A 24,260-nucleotide genomic window follows, 5' to 3' on the forward strand; every position below is an offset into this window, starting at 1 on the left:
GTCTTATCTGGCGGTACGGGTGTCGAAATCAGTGCGAAACTGAATCGCTAATTTTCTCACCCATAGTCACTTAATTTAATATCTTTCTTCGCTCATAAATCCCCTGTGGACCAATTTCCCATTACGGTTCTCACATTCTCCGTTTTTGTTTCCCATCCAACGACAATACAGATCTCGTCGGAAAATAGTGGTCCTCAGTTGCGATTCGCTGAAGGCAATGATGCTGCCAACGCATCGGGAGAAATTTCCATCGACAAACTGTCGAAACTGGTGGAAAGAGCATTCCGTTGTCTGACCTGTTTACAAATTCCTACGACAGCCAACAACACAACGGCGACAACGTCAACGCCCGCGCTATCCACCGTCACGGCATCGTCCATCCGAACCAGCAGCTCAAGCAAAACCAAAGAATTGCGAATCGCCGGCTTGCTGTTCGATGCCTGTGCCACCATTAAAGAGCAGAGGTAATTTTACGCGGTTTACTTTCCTCCAGTAGAAAAAAAAATCGATTAATTTGTTGTCACTCACTTACTCCCATCGTGAGCTCAAATGACGCTTCATTCAATCTGATTGGTCTTCCGGTTCTCCACGGGAAACATTCCCAAAGTTTGTTTGCCCTTTAGCCATGAAATAACAATCTGATTAATTACTAGGGAGGTTTGTAAACAAAATGGTTCGGTCTGACGCGGGCCATATTTACATTACGCCATTTGCGTGCCAATTGAACAGACTAAAAACACTTCTCATTCAGGAAATTTGGTAATTACTTTCAAAATATTTCCAATAGTTTTCAGATTGAATAAACAAATTCGGATTTAGAGATTTAGAGATTTCATAACTTTTAACTTTTGAGTTTACTGTTTCGCATCACAGTCGTTTTTCCTTGAATACTCGGTTAAAACGCATCAATTAATGTTTCGCGACTTCTGGTTTCAGAATTACCGGGTGAAGAATGTGAAAAAAAATTAACGTCACATGAAGCGACGAAGCAAAAGAGGAATTTTTTTTTAAACTTCCAGTTCCACAGTTCCAGTTCATAGACCATATTTGTTGCTGGCCATACGAACCAAATTAGGTTATACCGGTCTTCTGAATCCGGTTTCGGGAATATCGAAATTAGTGGTCAAAAACTGCAAAAAGGATCTCACTTAATTTTCCCCAAGACGGCTAAACCGATTTTCAAAAATTTAAATTCAAATGAAAGTCTTACGGTTTCGTACGGACTTCCTGAATTTCCAGTTTCGAAGCTACAGGATGTTTTGATTTGTAGCTTGTAACAAAATCTACACCGTCCGGAAAGTTTAATTAAAATCTGAATGGGTGCTGCCAATGTTTGTTCGAGTTGACGAGAAATTCGTCTATTCTAAACCTAAAGCTAGAAAAATGTCCAAAAATTCTTTCAGCTGTAACTTCTTTAATTCAAACTAATAAAATTAACAACAAATGTGGGTTTTAAGTTTAAGACCATCGTCCATCTATCATCGTTTTCGATCTAAAGTATTGGGTTTTATCGTTTTGTTCTAAAAGTAGGCCATCTTCTGTTCCAAAATAACGAGACCGTTTTCTGTAAAACACAAGGCTTCTTCGCGGTTCAGGACAGATTAAATATGGAATGAAACAAATTTGCTGTTAGTTCAATCCAAGATGCATTTTTTATTCATTTAATTGTACATTGGTAGACATCTGAAAACTATTTACATCCTTGGCGAAAAACCGCATGATTAAAGTCGAGGTGAAATAAATAATAACTATTGACAGTTACTGAATCAGGCTGCATGAAGAAACTACGAACTTTTGAGAGTACTCCAGCCATTAGGCTGCTTTTGTGCAAGATTTTCGAAATTGTTCTATAATTGTAGTTTGCTATTTATATTGACAGAGTTCTCTCTTTACGAGAGCCCAATACCGCTCGATAGGTCGCAACTCCGATTGACCTCTTTCTGTACAACATACCATTCCAAAACATTTGTGGCGTAGTGACAAGATGCTAAATCGAGCCATAATAGCGAGGAAACATCATGACTGCGTAGGAATGGTGACATTTGCTCATTGAGGAATTCTACACGGTATGTTTCCTAGTTTACCGTTCTGGCTTGCTCAACCACAGCTACATAATATTTGATGCCAAACAGCTACATAATATTTGATGCCAAACCCTGCCTGCCAAACCTAATATTTGATGGGAAACTTGACCCTCTCGTTCCGTTTCATTGCGTTACAAAAAACATCCCGTTTCAGCACATAAGTTTCATCGTGCATAATGAAACAGGAAAACTTCGTCAGATGTTCGTGATACAACTTGCGAGCTCGGGTTTCAGCCGTCTTAATTTTGTCTTGCCGGTGGTATCACTCTTTCTTTTACAATAAACTATTGTACCAAGAAGACCTCCATTTGGTCCTACGTAATATTTGTTTAATAGTTTAACTGAATTTTATCTCTGAATTTCTCTCTGTTGAAGAGAAAATTATTTATTTTCTCTTTTTTAAGTATCAAACTATTTCTTCTTTAACTTGACGGGAATTCCAAATTGAGAGAAAAGGTGAAATCTCTTCGCAATTTCCATTTCTTTCAAGAAATTTTGTGATCGGAATCTGGCTGCTGGTCTCTTCTGCAATATTTACTTAACCTTCTCGTCCTTCTGGCGATTCCTGAGATCCATTTTGGTTCCACTCCAGACTGTTTTTTTTTTATTCAATAATATAATATAATATTAAGGCACACTGCTTAAGCTCTAAGATGCCAAGGGTATTTACTAATCTTAATTATCGTCTAACTTAAAACTAGAGTAGTATCATTATGTAATATAGTATCTGGCGATCGGTAGTGGCCGGTGAATTGAATTTAGGATGAGATGATTCCAGATGGCGATGGTAATTTTCTATGTTGGCCGCATTCTTCGGTCCGTGAGGATCCGCGGGAAACACCCCCAGGCTACGAAGGCCCGGCGGGTGGCCCGCATGCTGGTCATTGACTGGAGCGGTCTTCCGGTGATGGTGATGTTACGGAAGAGAATGAAAAAAAGAAGTAAATATTGTGGGAAACGGGGTAAAAAAAGGGGTGTGGGAACAAAATGTTTGAAAACGACAGAGATCTAATTAGTTGCCATCGAGATGGTGAAAAAACAGGGAAAGGGGAACGAAAAAGTTAGTGACAAAAAAAAAGATCTTGTTAATTCCAATGAAGATGGTGAACAGGGACGGGGATCGAGAGAATCGGGCGGATGTTAGTGTCGAACCTGTAGGTGGAGATTATATTTTCTGAGCGAGGAATAACACATTACACTTGTATATCAATGTGTTTGAGGTACTGGTATATGAGAAGCATATATGAACTATCCCGACTCGCCAACACATCCCGAACCGGCACCTCAGGCGGTCTACCTCGGGCCCTGAGGGATTCCAGTAGCTTCGACCTGGCGTCACGATACTCTACGCACGAGCACACGACATGCTCGATGTCCTGATAACCGTCGCCACAGGTGCAGAGCCCGTTCTCCACGATCCCGATACACCGGAGATGTGCGTTGAATGTATAGTGATTTGACATGAGCCGTGACATAACGCGAATGAAATCACGACTCATGTTCATCCCCTTGAACCAAGGTTTCGTCGATACCTTAGGGATAATGGAGTGTAGCCATCGTCCCAGTTCGTCATTCGTCCATGAAGTTTGCCAACTTTCGAGAGTTTTCTGACGAGAAATACTGAAAAATTCATTGAAGCAGATTGGTCTTTCATAAATATCACCTTCCAATGCGCCCACTTTAGCCAATAAGTCTGCCTTTTCATTGCCCGGAATGGAACAATGCGAAGGGACCCAGACTAACGATATTAAATAAGACCGTTCAGATAAAGTTCTCAAATGTTCCCGTATTTTCCCCAGGAAATATGGGGGATACTTTCCTGGCTTCATTGCCCGGAGAGCTTCTATTGAACTTAGACTGTCCGTGACAATGAAGTAATGGTCTTTGGGCATGGTTTCAATGATCTCGAGGGTGTACTGAATAGCAGCTAATTCTGCGACGTAGACTGAAGCCGGATCACTGAGTTTGTACGAAGCGGTGATGTTCTGATTGAAGATTCCGAAGCCTGTGGACCTGTTGATGTTTGATCCGTCAGTGTAAAACATCTTTTCACAGTTGACTGTTCTGAATTTATTATAAAAAATATTTGGGGCCACTTGAGGGCGTACGTGATCCGGGATTCCACGAATTTCTTCTCTCATGGATGTGTCGAAAAACACAGTAGAATCAGAAGTATCCAAGGAATGAGCACGGTTGAAAACAAACGAAGAAGGATTAATATTCTGAGCCATGTAATCAAAATACAAGGACATAAAACGGGTCTGAGAATTAAGCTCGATAAGCCTTTCGAAGTTTTCAATCACCATTGGATTCAAGATATCGCATCGGATTAGCAATCGATATGAGAGATCCCAGAATCGATTTTTCAACGGTAGGACGCCCGCGAGCACTTCGAGACTCATCGTATGAGTCGACTGCATGCAACCTAAGGCAATACGCAAACAACGATACTGAATTCTTTCCAGCTTGATGAAATGAGTGTTCGCCACTGATCGGAAGCAGAAGCATCCGTATTCCATCACGGACAATATCGTTGTTTGATACAACCTGATCAGGTCTCCTGGGTGGGCACCCCACCATGATCCGGTTATTGTACGAAGAAAGTTGATTCTCTGCTGGCATTTTTGTTTCAGATACCTAATGTGACATCCCCAGGTGCCTTTGGAGTCGAACCAGACCCCGAGATATTTAAATGTGAAGGCCTGAGCTATGGTTTCACCCCCTAGTTGAAGCTGTAATTGTGCTGGTTCTCGCTTCCTCGAAAATACAACCAGCTCAGTTTTCTCCGTAGAGAACTCGATACCCATTTGAAGAGCCCATGATGATAAGTTGTCGAGAGTATCTTGTAATGGTCCTTGGAGATCGGCAGCTTTGGGTCCTATAATAGACACAACGCTGTCGTCGGCAAGTTGTCTTAGCGTGCAAGATGTGTTGATACATTCATCGATATTACTTACGTAAAAATTGTATAAAAGGGGGCTTAAGCATGAGCCCTGAGGAAGACCCATGTAGCTGAATCGTATTGTCGACAAATCACCATGCGCAAAGTACATGTGTTTCTCAGACAATAGATTATGTAAAAAGTTGTTCAAAACTGGCGAAAGACCATGCTGGTGCAACTTCTCAGATAGGATATTTATAGAAACTGAGTCAAAAGCCCCCTTAATGTCTAGGAAAACTGACGCCATTTGTTCTTTACGAGCAAATGCCATTTGAATTTCTGTTGAGAGCAACGCAAGACAATCGTTCGTTCCTTTGCCCCTGCGGAAACCAAATTGTGTATCTGAAAGTAAACCATTAGTTTCGACCCAATTGTCTAGACGAAACAGAATCATTTTTTCGAACAATTTCCGGATACAGGAAAGCATAGCAATCGGCCGATACGAATTGTGATCGGAGGCTGGTTTCCCTGGTTTTTGGATGGCGATAACTCTGACTTGTCTCCAGTCGGGTGGGACAATATTACCCGTGAGGAACTTGTTGAATAAATTCAGCAAGCGCCTTTTGGCGGGGTCAGGCAGATTTTTCAACAAGTTGAATTTTATTCTGTCTAATCCCGGGGCTTTATTGTTACATGACAAAAGTGCAAGTGAAAGCTCTACCATCGAAAACGGTGATTCGTTTGTATTTGGTGTCGCGGCGCGGGTGATCTTCTGTTCCGGAACAGAGTCTGGGCATACTTTTTTAGCGAAATCGAATATCCAGCGGTTGGAATATTCCTCGCTTTCATTCGTGGTGTTATGGTTGCGCATTCGTCGGGCTGTGTTCCAAAGAGTGCTCATAGATGTTTCTTTCGTTAAGCCGTCTATAAACCGACGCCAGTAACCGCGTTTCTTGGCTCTAATCAAGTTCTTAGTTTTAACGTCTAACGCCGCGTAATTCCGGTAATTATCAGGTGTTCCATTTTTTCTGAATTTTTTATACGCGGAGGCTCTCTCCGCGTTTAAATTTGTGCACTCTTTGTCCCACCACGGGTTGGGAGGACGGATGTTAGTTTTTGCGCCGGGTACACGTTTCGTCTGAGCTTGAATCGCAGTATCGAGAATCAAGCCAGCCAAAAACGTGTACTCTTCCTCCGGAGGAAGTTGTAGAGTTCTTTCAAGTTTCTCAGATATCGAGGTCGCATAGCTATTCCAATCAATATTTCGTGTGAGGTCATACGAAACATTGATTGTCTTCGATGGTTTTAAGCCGCTGGTGATTGATATTACGATCGGTAGATGATCACTACCGTGGGGATCAGGAATTACCTCCCACGTGCAATCCAACCGTAGCGATGTCGAGCAAAGGGATAAATCCAGCGCACTTGGTCTTGCTGGTGGTGCAGGAATCCGTGTCATTTCTCCCGTATTCAAGATTGTCATATTGAAGTTGTCGCAAATATCATGGATCATAGCTGATCTGTTATCGTCGTGAAGACAGCCCCATCCCGTACCGTGTGAGTTAAAGTCTCCTAAAACCAACGTCGGTGCGGGAAGGAGCTCTATGATATTACTGAGCCGCCGATGCCCAACCAAGGCTCTAGGGGGAATGTAGATGGAAGCAATACAAAGGTCCTTACCTTTGATTGTAACATGACATGCGACAACTTCAATACCTGGTATCGAGGGGAGGTTAATTCGATAAAAAGAATAGCACTTTTTGATCCTTAAAAGTACTCCTCCATAGGGAACATCTCGATCCAGGCGAATAATGTTAAAATCGTGGAAGTTTAAGGATATTTCAGAAGTTAGCCAAGTTTCGCACAATGCAAATGCGTCAAATTTCAGATTATTTACTAGAAATTTAAAAGAATCTATTTTTGGGATGATACTTCTGCAATTCCACTGTAAAACAGTGATTAGATCCGTGACCTCGGTGGATGATTTAGCCATCGAAGGATACAATCGCTGAGAGAAGGGGCCAATTTGCAGTCAACTGCTTCAAATATGTTTTTACTGTTGGCATGAAAGCAATTAAAATGCTTCTAAGCGGGTCTGAAATATTGAAAGTTGTAAAAATCCAGTCCACAACATCAGAGAACTTGATAAGTCCAACACCTAGTTGGTTCTCTGGTAGATTTTCTGGGACGCTTGGGGATTTTGTAGTCCCGGGAAGTCGTGGGAATTCCATCTCGGAATTGAGTTTTCCGAGACCAGGAGCTTTTTGCTTCGGTGTTGTGTCCCGATTCCCGTTAGCTGTAACTTTTCGAAGCCCTTAGGAAGACACCTTCGAACCCTTACTAGGTAGCTTATGAGAGGATTTATTTATTCTTTTCCTACAGCTATGAGGGACCGCCGAAGATGGACCTTCCAAAGGGTCGTCAGAATCGCTCTCGTCAGTTGACAAGCAGGCATATGGGTTCGTTGTCTGTTTAGGAGGGGTGGCACTTTTAAGCATCTCTGCGAAAGAACGCTTGGAGTGCTCCTTTAGGGAACGCTTCATTCGATCACCTCGCAGTTTGTAAGCGGGACAATCAGAGAGGTCATGCGGACCCTCCTTACAGTAGAGACACTTTTCAGCATCCTTACCGCAAGAGCCGTCAGCATGAGCTTCCCCACAGTTAGCACAACGTGGCTTATTGCTGCAATGGGTAGCTGTATGCCCCAGTTGTTTGCAATTAGTACAGTTCATTACTCGGGGTACGAATAGGCGAACAGGCAAACGAACCCGGTCCAAGAGGATGTAGTTGGGCAAAGCAGAACCGGCGAAGGTCACACGATAAGAGTCTGATTGGGGATAGGACTTTGTTCCATCCCCGGCGATCGATACTGAATGCAATCGCTTGCAATCCAGTATCTTGACATTCTTAAGTGAGGGGTCTTTAAAACAACCCGCCCCGTACTTAAGAACGTCCTCGCAAGTCAAACTCGAATCGGTGACCACACCGTCGATTTCGACTTCACGAGCTGGCACGTAGACGCGGTACTCTCGCGTAAAAGGATCATTTTGAACGAGCTCATTAGCCTGTTTTGAACTGGTAAACAGGACTCTGAGCTTGTCTGGACGTATCTTATCAAAACTTTTTATAGTATTGTATCGCGAGGACAGGTCCCGCGATATTTTTAAAATATTTAATTTTTTTCTCTTTCGATTTGGTCCGGAAATAGACCGCATAAGGACCGGCCGGTAGTGCGAGCCCATCCGGATAGCTCTTTATGCGAGACTTTTTATAGTCAAGGGAAGTCTCCATTTGATCATCGGGAACGGGGGGGTCAGAATTTACACTAGACATGTTGCGGAGCTACCTCCGCACAGAAATAAGTGAATCGGGGAGAAATAGGACAGTCGAATGCAGGAAGGAAAAAAAAACTAAATAATGATACTTAACTTAAATCCAACGGGGGCCACCAAGGCCTAGCCCTCGTCGATCGGCGTATCGCCGCTGCGATGGTGTGCAAAAAACCTCCGAGAGGAAAAAGCACACTCTTTTTTAATCCGCACAGTGATATCACGTACACCGCTGGGCCTGTTTTGATCGATCGAACAATCACCGGCTAACGGTACTGTTTCGATCGTCCGCTCACAACAATACACTGCTTCAGTATATAATGTGCATAAAACCTCTCACAGGAAAAAGCACTATTGTCTATTACACAATAGCAATCTAGTTTTGATCGTCCGGTCACTTTATCACACACGGCACTGGTTTTCAACGCTTTCGCAGTAAACACAAAGCACGTCCGTTCACTCGGAAGGTTGAAACGGCAATGACTCCAGACTGTTGTCAAACGTGTATCGAAAGATTTACGAACGTTATGGACGTTATACCAAAGATAAACTCAAGACGGAGTAGTCTGCGATTTCTTATGTAAAATTTCAATAGGACCCCTCGATGAGCTCGGTTCACTGTCAGTTTCAGTCTTTTGAACAGAGATGCCAGATCTGCAGATTTGTCTGTAAATCTGCAGATTTCGCGCATAGTGCTGCAGACATTTTTTGTTGTGCAGACTTTTGAAAATCAAGTTTTTCGCAGACTTTCGTCAAAATTTACAGACTTTTGAAATTGTCGTGACCTTTTTTCAGTCAGTTTAGCGTATCATACTTTATAGAGAAATTGCTGCCAACAAGACTAACTGCAGATTTTTTTTCGGATATACAGGCTTTTACAACCCTGTCTGAAGATATTTGAAATTTTTACCTGGCATCTCTGCTTTTGAAGCAAAACAACAAATGAACGATATTGAACAATTTTGGCTTGTATCCAATGATTATTACAATAAGAAAGTAGAAACTTCTTAGAACCATGTCCTAGAACTTATTTAGTTTGTTATTGCCTCATTCCATGAAGCATTAAAGTCAGTTGTGGCAAGAAATCATTATGAGCTGAATGTAAACAAATGTTTGATTCCTTCCTAACTTGTATCGTTTCCATGGCGTTTTGTCGGAACTAGTCGACGCTTATTAACGGAGGGTCAATAAAATTACATTATTACTGACCCAATATTTTTCAATGAATCGTATGGGACATTGTAATCTTGAGTTTATCTTTTATTATTCTCTTCTTTCGCTGTCAACTTCGATCTAAAAGCTTGGAGTATAAAAAATTGAATTTACACAATGAACAGACGTTCATCAGGCTGCAAAATATTTCATGTGTTGACGATGTATGTTAGATAGAGGTGTCTAGATTTTGTCGTGAACAAGCCTTAGAGCAAATTTAGCAGCTAGAAGTTCTATATGGAAGATCTATAATAGAACAGAAACTGGAACAAACGTATCCCCAGCAAGCCGTTCTAGTTTTATTTATTCGACAAGTTCTTCTGTTAAATTTAAAACTGGTCTACGATGCCGTTCTATTTTTTGTATATTTGAAACACGAGTAAAACACTGCTGGGGCAGCCAGTTTTTCTTGTTATAAAATCCAGATTTAAATTTTGTAACTGACATTAATTATGCATCTAGAACTAAAACACTCCTGAACATGCCCTTATGTTTATGGGTTTTATTTTTACAAAAAATACTAAAGCCCACTGAATAGGTCTAGCTGCCTTGAATTATCCATTCGAATGTTAGTGTTCACTTGTGGGCGGTACGAATTACTGTGGAAATCACTGATTTAAGCAGCAGTACTCTTACTCAAACAAAAAGAGACCGCCAACATTGTGTTTGTTTGCGATACTTCTCTTATAAACTTTGGATCCCAACACAAAATTTGTGTACATCGAAGGAGCCATTGACATTGGAAGTGTCACGCATCAATTCCGCTGTTTAATTGAGAAGGTATGTCAAATACAGTAACGACTACAAAATAAACCGAGTGCGTTTCCTAATTCAGAAGAAACACGATTTCCAGCAGCCCTCAGCAGATCTTGACAAGTTGACATCCTACCGAAGTTATAATGAGCAAAAACATCATTTTCCTAGCAACGCTCATCGCCGTGAAGAAAATATCAGCTTTCATTTGACCTAATTAAAACTTTCCAAGGAGACTCCCACAAAACACTGCTCCTGTTGCAGCCACTATAATTGCTGGTCGTCATTATGCCGGAACACGTTCCTAGAAAATTAGGTGTCCTTCGGAGCAGTTTACACAGTGATTATTTCGCTGTTGTGGCGTATGCTAATTCTAATAGACTTCCGTCGAGAGGCTATCTTTGCTGGTGCAATTGCCAGCACAAAGGAGGAGGTTAGCAACGTGAATCAACAAGCCAGTCATTGGCACGAAATATGCTTATAATCAATTATGCACTGAATACTAAATATAATGCGAATAAGCATCGAATGGTATTGCATCGGTCTCGCGATATTGGCAATTAATTGCGTAATTTTCATCAGCCCGCTCTAATTAGTGTTGCAGCATATGCAGAGGCTTATACCGTTTTCGTTTTTGAACCTAGACGCGGGCGACTCTGACTCCGAGTAAAACGAATACGTGGTACGCACCCTAAACAACTCATGAAAAAAAGAAAAAATTAACAAATTTGCATGGATGCGTGGTGCGACCCGAGAAAATTTTCAGAGCGAAACTACGCGATTGGAGTCCGATCTAGAGCGACCGCAGGTTGCTAAAACAAACATATCAAACGTTGTTTGGGCGACGAAAACGGTATTACATTGCTCATCCATTAAAGCAGGATGCGCAAACCAACAAAAAAAGTTTGTTTCATTGAAACTCTACAACTGAAAATTCGGATTTTCGTCAAAAGAGTTTTTCGGGGTAAAAATAAAAATGGCACACATATTCGCCCTTATTCTGAATAACAACGTTATTCAGAATAAGGGACATTACCTCACAAAACTCGAACCAATTTTCGGATTTTCTGGAAATTTTCAGGGAATGAAAAACTACTAACGAGCTACGGTTTACACAATGTTTCCCATCCCGAATGCTCGCTCCTTCCTTACGACTCCGTCCATTGAATTTGGCCCAGCTTTGTTCAAATCGTTTAGGAATATTTACAAAGATTCGTCTTCAACACAGCTCCGAATTTGATGATGTTCCGGTAAATTTGGTTGGTTCACATCTTTTGGCACAAAACCCACCGTTGGCTCGTTACCATTCCAACGCATTTCAAGCGTAGGGATAGGATGCTAGATCAGGTTAGAACAGAGTTAATCCTTTATGCTCACTTATGAATGGCATAAGTGATTAAGGGATCGCTTATCTCATTACATTCGCAAATCGCCTGCCAGATCAGGGTCTTATTTCCAAATTTAGTTTGTACGCTAATTTCATGTTTTAAGTCGAAGTCGGTCTTGACTTATTCGTCCTCATCCATCAGGATGTAACACGATTTGGTGAGTAACTTCGTATAACTTGGGGTGTTCGCAGTGATGTTTTGCTTTTCAATCTGATTCGAGGCTTTTGGCACCTTGTAAACATGTAACCAAGCTCGCTTCATTGCTTGTTTTTTTGCAGAAAACCGACCTTGGGATTTTTAGAGTGATTTTGAATTGACATGTTTGAATGATTCTTTCCCCGGTCCTTTTACTGCCCGGGCACTCAGACGCCCGAATCTCATAATTGAATGATCTCATCACCCGAGATATTGTTATTTTTCCAATTCCTATCTTTTCGCCGATCCATCTGTGGGACGTTTCTGGCTTTTGATTTTATTTTCATGAATCCGAATCCTGAAATCGTGTTAAAATCGTAATTGTAATAGATTTAAAATAAAGACAAGTGAAACATGATATCGTTAACGCTCCTACAATTGTACTTCTTGAATAAAGATTGATTTATGAACCTCAGAACGGATTACCATTATCCATTTATTACGTGAAAAAGAAAGAATATATAATGCGGCTACGCCACATCTTTTAGGTTCATGTGTTGTCCGACCTCGCTACCGCTAGTTCGGATCTAACTAAAGCAAAGAAACCTAGCTTTGAGTAGACTGGCCAAACGAGGCGGTTACAGGTTTGTATGCAAGAGGCCGCCGCTTCCGCTTTGTGCCGCCGAGCGATCTTGGTTTCGGCCACATCAGTTATACAAGAGCCATAACATACAGGAGACATGACGTTGTCGGCGAAATGACCCTTTCGGCGAAATGGCATTCGGCGAAACGACTTTCGGCGAAATGACCCGCTCCCGTTTCGAACACCGTCAGCTATAATTTTTATAAAGCTGATTATGATAGCATGAATAATTTTCTTTTTACTATTAATTGGACTGAAGTTCTTAACAATGACAATGTCAATGCTGCAGTACGGACTTTTTCTAACATTATGACCTATGTTATCGATCGCTTTGTGGCTAAGCGATCCAGTTGGAAATCAACCAAACCAAATTGGCAATCCACCGAAGTAAGACGTCTAAAAACAGTAAAAAGGGCAGCATTGAAGCAATACTCTAAGCATGGAGGATTTGTCTTACGGCAAAATTATGTGCAGATAATCCAAACGTACAAGAGGGCCGTGAAGCGTTGCCACGATAATTTTTTGCGGAACGTACAACGTAAACTAAAATCGGACCCCAAAAAATTCTGGAGCTATGTCAACGAACCGAAAGCTAGGAATGAATCTGAGCTACCTTCGTCAATGCGTTACGGAGAATTCACAGGTTCAAGTCCGCAGGAGATTTGTCAGTTTGCTAGTGTTTTTTTTTTCTGATGAAAAATTGTTACCACACCAAGTATCCCTTGCGGTGCAAAATTCGCCATTTCTATATCAGTCCTTAAATGCGATCAATTTGGACGAAAACATTGTTCTGTTGGCAATCAGTAAAACAAAGTCTAGCACCTCTTTGGGACCAGATGTTATACCGGCGATTGTTCTGCGAAAATGCTCTGCTAGTTTAACAGCGCCTCTTAAGTCTTTGTTCCTCAAATCGCTAACTGCCGGAATATTTCCCGATCTGTGGTAGTCCTCTTTTACGTTTCCAGTTCATAAAAAAAGGAATAAAAAACTTGTTGACAACTACCGTGGGATTGCATTTCTAGGCGCCATTCCAAAGCTCGTTGCAAATGTCCAAAATTACTCTATTTTGATTGCTATTGACTCACCAATTTAATAAACATCGAATTTGCAAATGTCAAAACATTTTCATTTTATCTTATTGCGTCACCCTACGCTCACTGGAAATGTACAAAACTACCATACTCTGCTAAGCTACCCAAACACTAAAAAGTCCAGCCGCAGCTGACAAAGTTCGGTTCATACGAAGCAACAGCTTATAGTACTCGAATCGGATGTTCATGAACATACTAATATGCAAAAGCTCATGTAAAACTGCTAGGGGAAGAGGGGCAAAGCGGGTACATTTTGGTTTTATGATTATTTTCACCATTCAAATGAAATTTTTATTGCGTATTACGATTTGCATTGTCTAATAACCCGACTTAAAACTATTTTGATCTAAAATATTCGTTACGTTAAGTAATTGTTCAGAACGATCTACAAAAAAAACGTTTTTCCCCGCTTGGCCCCATGTAGGGAACCAAATATTTATGAATATTTGGAAAACAAATATTCCGTCAACAATTGATGTTTAGGAAATCACTCATTTCATTTTTACAAAAACTTCGAAAATTACATCGAGTAGAAAATTAACTTTTACATACGATTCTGTTGAAAAATAAATTATCAAAAAACAATTACAAAGTAAATAAAATTCTTTTTTGCTCTTCGAATTTGTATCCGTATGATTTACCTGAGTTTGCACCAATTCGGGCATAGCAAGGTTATTTGTTTATTTGGAGCAGGGAAAAGCCCGGTGGAGTTAGTTTCTGTCAAACTTGCTCTCCAGCAGGCATAGAACCTCCTCATCTTTTGCATTAACAGATTACAAGCTTCCAAGTGATACATTTCACTTAAACATTGTATTTCTACACTAACTAAAACTAAAACTAATTAGATAGTAACCCTAGGAATAATTTCTTGACAACGTTTCGTGATAGATTAAAGTCGAAAGAGTTGGAACAGTGGTTGAATGTTCGGCACATGCTGGCAAAAGGCTTGTTATACCCATAATTAGTTCTAGCGTAGGGGATCCTAAGAAAAAAATAGTTTCTAAGATTACGGCGATGGATATCAATTGGTAAATGCTGTAAGAGCTCGGAGTAGTCTATTCTTGATTGGAGGAGATCAGCCACAAAAGTAGCCATGCCGGTATCGCGACTGACAGATAACAAATCGAGGTCAATCAGTTTGCATCTGGCATGGTAACTTGGAAGGTTCCAAGGGTTTCTCCAAGGAAGCCGACCCAGAGCAAATCGAACAAATTTCCGTAGAATTGCTTCAATGCGTTGGATATCGGTGACCAGACAACCGAGGCGTATTCGAGCGTAAAGCGAACTAAGGCACAATATTATGCTTTCAAGCAACGTACATCATCGAATTCTTTAGTAACGCGGAAAATGAATCCTAGCAGCTTGGAGGCTTTGGAGGTAGTAAACTCAATGTGTTCCTCGAAATTTAACTTAGAGTCCAGGAGGACACCACAGACGATGTACATTCCAGAACAATTTGTGAAATATTATAGTCGAAACTGATTACAGACTGTTTGCGACTAGGAGAGATGACGGAACATTAGGAGGCGTTCAAAACCATTCTGTTGATATTACACCAGTTAGTCAAATTATTCCACTGCTCTTGTAGGAACTCTGCGTCAGATTTGATTGACATGAAATAATTTGATGACATGAAATAATTTGAAGTCATCGGCGAACGATAGTTTCATGCAATTGATCGAAAAATTTAGATCGTTGAGATAAAGTAAAAATATAAACGGTCCAAGGTGACTTCCTTGAGGAACTGCAGAGGTAACAGCGAATGGTAAAGTTGTACAGTCTCCTATTTTCACTATCATTTCGCGACCAGTAAGATATGAGTGAAGCCAATTCAGAAATAACCTGTTAAATCCTAGTCTATTTAACTTTGAGATTTTTATGTGATGATTGATTTTGTCGAACGCAGCGGAGAAATCGGTGTAGATAGAATCTACTTGTAGTCGTGATTGTAACGAACGTATGATAAAGGAAGTATAGGATACTAAATTTGTAGACGTCGAATGATTCGGCATGAAACCATGTTGAGTCTCAGATATATAGTTAGAGCAATTATGTGTTATAAAATCCAGAGCTATAATTTCAAGCAGCTTAGTTACAGCGCACAAAGCTGCTATTCCGCGGTAGTTGGATACTGTACACTTGTTTCCTTTTTTATGAAATGGAAACACATGGATTTCTTCCATATTTCAAGAAAAGTTCCAGAACATAAGGAGTAGTTGAATATAATGTATAGTGGAACTAATAGACTGCCAGAGCAGTTTTTTATTACTACAGATGGGATTCCTTGATTAGTTAGATGTTCATCAGAGAAAACACTACTAAAATGTTTGCGAAACAAATCGCAAATTTCAAGCGTGGTAGATGCTTCAATGCCGTCAAGTCTCATTGAGGTCGGTAATTCTGATTCTTTCCTCTGTTCGTTACCGTAGTTTACAAAAGTGTTTCGGGTTGACTTTAGGATTTTTTTGGATGCGATGTTGAAACGCGCAAAAAAGCGATTTGTTCAGGCGTTTTTTGTAATTATTCAGATGAACATAATGTGATCTAAGAAGTAATGAAGGTCGTTTAGCGAATTTTTTCAGCACTGATCGTTCGGCAGTTTTGTAACGTTTTAAAGTGGGATTCGACCAAGGAGGATGAACAGAGTTACGATATGTTTTTTTTATAACGACCCACCGAAACAAAAAACTAGTGTCTTAAATATAATACTTCTACAAAAAAATTGGCGAGAATGCATAGAAAAGTTCGAGGGTGTTTCAAAATGAAATTCCATTTCAAGAAAACCCCGCTTTGCTCCTGTAATCTTAGTTCCTTTAATTTCGTCGAGTGTTATAGTATTTGATTCCATTTTTTTTTGTATGAACACTGTTTCAAATTAAACTACGTGAAAAGCTGAAACAATATTCCATACATTCAAACTTATAATTGTGTGTGTGCCACACTGTCTGGCAGCGGTTTATAGAAAAAAAAGTGTTCCCATGTGATTTGTTTATGCATGCACTCAGGGAGGTGTTGACTCAATCGAATTCCAATGACCCATTTCGTATACAGAGCAAACCGTTTTCCCAGGTCACCGTTTCATCGACCAGCCCCGCCTAAATCAAGAGTTTGCGTCAAATGGATTCAAATAGTACAGAAAGACTTTCAATCCTTTGCAATTGGCAAGCAATCGACGCGAATTTAGTTTATGTTCTTCAATTTTGTATGAATAATTAACATTTTTCAAGCTCACCAATACTCAATGTTTATTTTCTTACTTGCACACTTTTGAATATTTTTTCTATAAACGCTTCTGCATAAAACACATATAATTATTATTTATACACAAAAAGATATTCTTACGTCTAAATTTTTTTTATGCGTCAAATTATGTGGGGATGATTTGCAAAATGCTAATTTTTGAGTTGCAAGAAATGCTGTAAACGGTTTTCATGAAAACAAGTTGACAATTTAAAGTCACATTAATGGTTTAAAAACCCTTCAGCAATTGAAATTTTCATTAATTTCAAATAAATTATTACATACAAACCAATTCGCACCCCCTCTCATTCTGTTACTAACGCAGAAAGCGAAAGCGCCCAGTCGACGCCGTTCTATTGACCAAATGTCTTCATAGACACACGGGGAGGCATGAGATAGGAACTTGTGAGCACTTAGTTATCTCACCTTTTGACAACCTTTTCGAATGGCATGTCATCAAAATCCGCACAGTGCACCAACTATTATATGCAACGCTCGGCAACAACTGCTTAAATTTTGCGTTCAATCAACCGAATCGAATCTGCTACCGTTTCTTTCCTCGCAATGCTGGCTCAGCATGAAATTTCACAGGTAATTGAATGAAACCACCCGCCGGAAGTCTTTGCTCTGGACAAAAAAAAAACAATGAACCGAAAACCAATCACGATTTCCCACGATTCCCACGAACTGTTTCTTATCCCTCCGGGGCCGGTGAGTCACGGCTCGTTAATTTCAATCTAAATTTCTTTTTCACCACTCGTCGAAAACGGGTAGCACAGGCAACGAATACTACAACGGCACCAGAAACAACAACGCAAAACGTACTGATAGCAATGAGGATTGGGAAACGATATTCGAAAAAAAAAGGACGAAACTAAACCAAACTCCAATTTGTACGTTGTTAGATAAATAACTTTCGTTTATTGAGATAATTGAAAATCAAGAATGCACCAACAATTGAATATATGAATAAGTATTACCTCGTTACTCGTTTATTGTTTTAGTAAAATTGTAACCATTTCATAATGGAATAGATTGAAAGAAGGCAACTCAGGCGAGGAAGTATAAAATGATGACAACAAACTGCCCAATTTTTTCTGCCATTAACGACAGACATCTTGGTTTTCATACAATTAAGAAATGTTCTTAGTGCTCAACGATCGATCTTTCCAATTTCTCAGCGACAAGACATGCACTAATAACCATGCCTACTCATTTTTATTTAGAAAAAATCGAATAAATGTACGTCTCGATAGATGCAATTAAAAACTGCGTCACAATTCACTTAAATTTACAACCCAAAGTAAGTAAAAATAAATCATGTCATTGACTTAACAGGTTTTTTATCTGAATTTGACATGGAAATTTAATTTTATAATTTAATAATTGTAATGATCTGTCTACGTTTTATCTGTGGAGGTAAAAGTGTATCAAATTTTCCTAATTTATTTATTTATTTATTTACTTATTTATTTATTCGTCAAACAAATGTTGACTACATACAAACAAAAAATAAAATGGTTTCTTATATGCTAAGGAGTGTATCGAAAATCAGCTATCCACATACATTTGTGTTGTACGTATGTATTTGTGATGGTTCTTTATGCTCAGATCACAGCATGCTGTGCGTTTGGCTGTCAGCTTTCGTTTGTTTACTTGTTTGTGCGGTTGAACTTCTGCGTTTACAAAATGTCGCGTATTGAAAAGGAAGTGAAAATTAAGGTTCTGGACACATGGCTAAGTGAGAAGGGTATTACTATGCGAAAATTGTCGAAGCGGTTTGGATTTCATCAAGCCAGTGTTAAAACCATCATTAATAAGTTTGGGGAACACTATTCTTTGGATGAGCTGCAAGGAAGAGGCAGAAAACCCGGTTCTTCCAACCCGAAACTGGACCAGAAAGTGGTATCTCTAATCGTATCAAGAGGCGAAATCACCTGAAGACCTACAAGAAGCAGAAAATTTCGAAACAAAGTGTAGAACAGAAGAAGCGAGCAGCAACATGGGCCGGAAATTGTATTCGCGTATTTTGCAGTGTCCAGATGCATGTGTTTTGATGGACGATGAGACTTATGTAAAGGAGGATTCAAAAACCCTTCCAGGTCCACAATACTTTACTATCGTCCTTGGGGAGGATGTGAGCGATTCGGACTGGTCGATTCAAGCGGTCGAAAGGTACTGGTATGGCAAGCAATATGTTCCTGTGGTTTGAAGTCAACCATTGTTTACACTACCGGAACTATAAATGCAGAAATCTATCGATCTGAGTGTCTCCAGAAGAGATTACTGCCTTTATATAAGAAGCATAGTACACCTCCACTGTTTTGGCTGGATTTAGCATCGGCTCACTATGCCAAAACCACTCTCAATTGGCTTGCGGAAAAGGGTATAAATTTCGTTGAGAAGAATATCAATCCACCAAATTTCCCTCAGCTTCGACCCATCGAACGATACTGGGCAATCGTGAAGAGACCTTCGGTAGAATTAATTAAAATGAAAATGAAAACCTTTACTCCTGTTTCTGCTGTACAAGAAATTCAACTTAAAAAGGTTGTAATACTTTTCAAGCAACATAATAAAACATGTTTTGTGATTGGATTTTTATTTTTCTTATTATTATAACATTTGTAATCACAGCCGATTGATGAGATTGTGTTTTGAAAATGTAAGTTTTCGTTCTCCCGTACACACTATATGAAATTGAACAAAGCAGCTTTGTTCGCAAAGGCGGTAGTGTTTTCTTCTTCACGCACGTGTCCATGCGTCCCCACTCATCGCTCTATAATTTCGGAAGCGGAAGTTACATCTGGATTAAATTGCAGATAATCTTTTAGGAAAACGAGAGCTTTGATTTGAAACAAGATTTGTGAAAATCGGTTTAACCGTTGCTGAGAAATCGAAGTGATATCGTTTTTAAATTTTGCCTTTCTCATATAGGAAGGTTATGCAATCACTGTGAAAACCGACTTTTGAACCGAGGCCCGGAGGGCCGAGTGTCATATACCATTCGACTCAGCTCAGCTCGTCGAGTACGCAAAATGTTTGTATGTACATGTGCGTATCTCTTAGATGGCTGAACCGATTTTCACAAACTTAGATTCAAATGGAAGGTCTTGTGGTTCTATACAAAATTCCTGAATATTATTTGGATCCGACTTTCGGTTCCGGAATTATGGGGTAAAATGTGCAAAAAATGAAAATATGTTTTTAACTTTTCTCATAGATGGCGCTACCGATTTTCACAAACTTAGGTTCAAATAAAAGTCCTGCAGTCCCATACGGAATTCCTGAATTTCATCCAGATCCGACTTCCGAATCCGGAAATATAAGGTGAAGTGGGTTAAAAATTGTATAGCATCACTGAAAAGGGCGAAAAACCATAATAAATTTTCTAAATCGACCTCAAATCTTCTCCAATTAATAGTTTTTATCAGTAGATGGTCAAACAAACCGATATCGGTTATTCTTTCAAGTTTCGAAGAAAACTGTTTTAAAGAATACCGCTGTTCTATATATGATAGTATGACTGATATGAGAAAGGCATCATTACACCACTAGGTGGATTCGGAACCGAAGATCGGGGACTAGTAGTCTCAAAGTTGGGTCTTATATTAACCAACTAACAAGAGTTGCCAATAAGATGAATCAATCGGTTGGTTTTATACAAATTTGCACCTCGTTTTGCTACTACTTGTGAAAAAATATTCATGAAATTTAAGAATTTTCACTTATCGCGCTACAATCCCGAAACCGGAAGTCAGTTCCGGATTGAATTTTCTAGGACCTTTTAAAGAATTTCAAGACCTTGCATCTTTGGTGGAGATCGGTTCAGTCATTTTCTGCGAAAATTGTGTGACATGATTTGTCACATACATACAGACATACACACATAAAAACACAGACCGTTTGTGATCTCCACGAGCTGAGTCGAATGACACACTTTTTCCAGAAATCCTATAACCTTTCCATAGAGATAGGAAAGAGGTTTTTCTTTGGTTGCTAGTTCAAAGGGAATTGAAATAATGTTAATCATACGAAACTTCTGCACTTTACTATCGATTTTGATAATAGCCACTAGCTCGGTGCGAACGGCGCACAGAACAGATCGGCCAATTAGCCATAACGATTCCATTTCGAATTGCATAAATTTCGACTATTGATATAATTACAAATCCGATTCAAAAGTTACGGCGAAAGTGCCATTCCGATGTAATGCTTTTTGTTGCTTTGTTCCCGTTTCTGATGAAACTTGTGAATCCCAACATATGATATGATAAGATTTGTGTCACTGTGACGAAGTAACAAACATGTTATTTTCTTTTACTTCTTCTTCATACTCTTAATCATCTTACGATAACTTCTTCCATTATCAAGAAGCCTTCCTCGTGTGATAGGAAGTTTCGTAGGGAAGGATAAATGCATCTATCTCCATAGCATCAGGTTCGCTCGACTTTGTTAGACTAGTGACTTGCACGGAATGATGAGGTCAAATTCTCTTTCATTTAAAGATTATGTACTGAGCTTTGTATTGAATTTTCGTAATCTTTTAAAACACTTACATAGATCATTTGCTATGTGCTAACAGGAATTGGCCAAATCTATCAAAGGGAGGATTATCTGCACAATTGAATTAATGGAAATCACTATCCAGCAAGATAGCATAAGTTTAAAGTGCTAATATAGAAGAAAACTACGAATACGAAATCCTGAAAGACGCTTACTGAATAACTCTCCGAAAGTTTCCAACAGTGTTGAACAAATAAATCGCTCATGAATCAGCTATTCGCTTATCATCAAAGTTAATGAAAATGTTGTAAGTTTAGTGGAACAATCTGCACTCTACTATGGGAATTCTCCGTGTGGGATAGGAAACCGCAGGCCACGGATGATTTAATTAGAAATTTATAATTGAAGCGCTCGGGGTCATTTTCATACAACTGCTTCGGGTTCCACTTTGCCACTGCTAACCGATACCCATCCCGAAATAATGTGGGATAATTAAACGGTCAGCTCGTGTTATTTGCTCTATGGAGAACCATAGCCTTTCGTATATCGATTGTCAAAAGCAGCGGAGAAACCCGGTACTTGAATATATCATATACTCAACTAGCACTGTTTTTATAGAACTTTGAAAAAAAAAGTCCAATTCATAAAATTGCAAATTTGATTGATGGTTAGGAATTGATTTTTTTTATCAATAATCTGAATGATTTAAAATATTATTTAAATTTGCATTGGTTTCAATAGAAGATGCTGAAGAACACAGTGATATAATTATTAATTGCAATTAATATTATCGGTAGATTTTTTGTTTTGCTTCCGGTGTTGTCTGGCACTATGCCATGTACGATAAATTCAAACATCATAATCATCATTCCAAAAACAATTTCTAGTGTATGCGCTTCGTAGACTAAACTGGACTACATTTCCTCTTCCATCATATAAAGCGCGTTGTATGCTCATAAACTTACAAACACTCGAAGAACGCCGCAAAGGTACAATGCTTTATTTTATCAACGACATTATTTCTCAACGAATACAATCTGAACCATTGCTTTCACAACTAAAATAATGATAACTGCAAAAAAACGATCTAACTATGTCCAGGAAACAAATAAAAGAAAAATTGAAACCAAATCGTAGAAATAATGTATAAGGAAGCCAAAATTTAAAAATGAGCCCAAATTTTTTTGAACTCCTGCATGTTCCCAGCTGCCTTACCAGTCTTCTTGAATACCCTCTTCACGATTGCCCAGTATCGTTCGATGGGTCGAAGCTGAGGGCAATTTAGTGTATTGATATTCTTCTTAACGAAATTTATACCCTTTTCCGCAAGCCAATTGAGAGTTGTTTTGGTATAGTGAGCCGATGCTAAATTCGGCCAAAACAGTGGAGGTGTACTATGCTTCTTATATAAAGGCAGTAATCTCTTCTGGAGACACTCAGATCGATAGATTTCTGCATTTATAGTTCCGGTAGTGTTAAAATGGTTGACTTCAAACCACAGGAACATATTGCTTACCATACCAGTACCTTTTGACCGAATTTCTCCACCTGAATCGACCTGTTCGCATCGCTCACATGCTCCCCAACGACGACAGTAAAGTATTGTGGACTTGGAAGGGTTTTTGAGTCCTCTTTTACATAAGTCTCATCGTCTATCAAAACGCATGCATCCGGACCCTACAGAAGACGCGAATACAATTTCCGGGCCCTTGTTGCTGCTTGCTTCTTCTGTTTTACACTTTGTTCCGAGATTTTCTGCTTCTTGTAGGTCTTTAGGTGATTTCACCTGTTGATACGCTGGACCATTCCGACACTCATTCCTGCTGTTTTGGCAAAATCACGTATTAACATTGATTTGTTCTTCATGATTAGAGATACCACTTTCTGGTCCAGTTTCGGGTTGGAAGAACCGGGTTTTCTGTCTCTTCTAGGTAGCTCATCCAAAGAATAGTGTTCCCCGAACTTATTTATGATGGTTTTAACACTGGCATGATGAATTCCATACTGCTTCGCCAATTTTCGCATAGTAATACCAAATACAAATAATAATACCCCTAGGTATCATACAAACGAATCGTCAATGTTTGGTTCATGGATTTAACAAGTTGGCCTAGCCCATACCCCTGTTTTGATGCGACAGTTTGAAAATGTGAAAAGAGATCGTTTCTGGCAACGCTTTAAGCTAGTTGCTAAGATGCAAAACAAGTTTGTTTACTTATGTTTATCCTGTACAAAATTTCAAGAAGTAGTAAAATATAAATATTTCTTAAATGATTGTGGAAAAAATAACATTTGAGTACTTAATTTATTATAATACATGCATTTATTCACGATAATCAAGTATAAATAACACAGATTGAAGAAAAAAACTGCGAACAAAACGAAATGCTATCGAAATCTACCTGAGTGCTGAAAACAGCGACGATTGAGTCAATTCTAGCAGACAATTCATTATAGTCCCCAACCAATGATTATGCCAATCGATAAAAACCTTTTCGTTGTGACAATTAAGGAATGATTGATTCTGTGTACCATACGTACTATGACGCTTCAAGTGACAGGGAGAAATAAGTGATGCCGCTATATATCGCATAAGACGCTTGCTGATAACCTGGGATCAAACAGGACCGGCATGGCCATCGAAGCACTACGTGAATCTTCGATCGGGGGGTTGTATGTCAGCTAGTTTATATCGTAACTTTTTTTTCCAAATTGATTGCGAGCTGCATAACCGATATATAAGTTCAACACAAGGTGAATTTGTCAACGTGGAGGTAACTCACCGCGACTCTGCAAGCAGTGGATCTGCATTTGATTAATTCCGTAGTTATCACGATCATCCAGCTCACAACAGCCGAGTACCGCTAGAAGCATTTAATCGAAAAAATATTATTATTGCTTACTAGTTTCGCAGAAATAAAATACTAGGTCACCAGGCCAAGTAACTCTTGTACTGATAAAATTTAATGTCCCGTTCTGTTCGTGTTCATCAAAGGTG

At 39.5% G+C, this 24,260-nt stretch overlaps 1 protein-coding gene across 2 annotated transcripts in view; it reads left to right on the forward strand.

The window, feature by feature from the left end:
* The window catches only part of LOC131432727 (rab3 GTPase-activating protein non-catalytic subunit), a 36,691-nt gene extending 18,948 nt beyond the window's left edge, over positions 1–17,743 (forward strand). The window contains exon 5 of one of the 2 annotated variants that reach the window (XM_058599200.1): positions 172–17,743. In XM_058599200.1, the coding sequence (XP_058455183.1) occupies positions 172–468 (297 nt within the window). In that variant the 3' untranslated portion in view covers positions 469–17,743. The remainder of the gene's footprint in view (positions 1–171) is intronic. The other variant, XM_058599201.1, reaches the window with a different exon arrangement.
* Positions 17,744–24,260: the final 6,517 nt, after the last annotated feature.

Source organism: Malaya genurostris, chromosome 2 (genome assembly GCF_030247185.1).
Source record: "Malaya genurostris strain Urasoe2022 chromosome 2, Malgen_1.1, whole genome shotgun sequence".
In the NCBI taxonomy this organism is placed as follows: domain Eukaryota; kingdom Metazoa; phylum Arthropoda; class Insecta; order Diptera; family Culicidae; genus Malaya; species Malaya genurostris.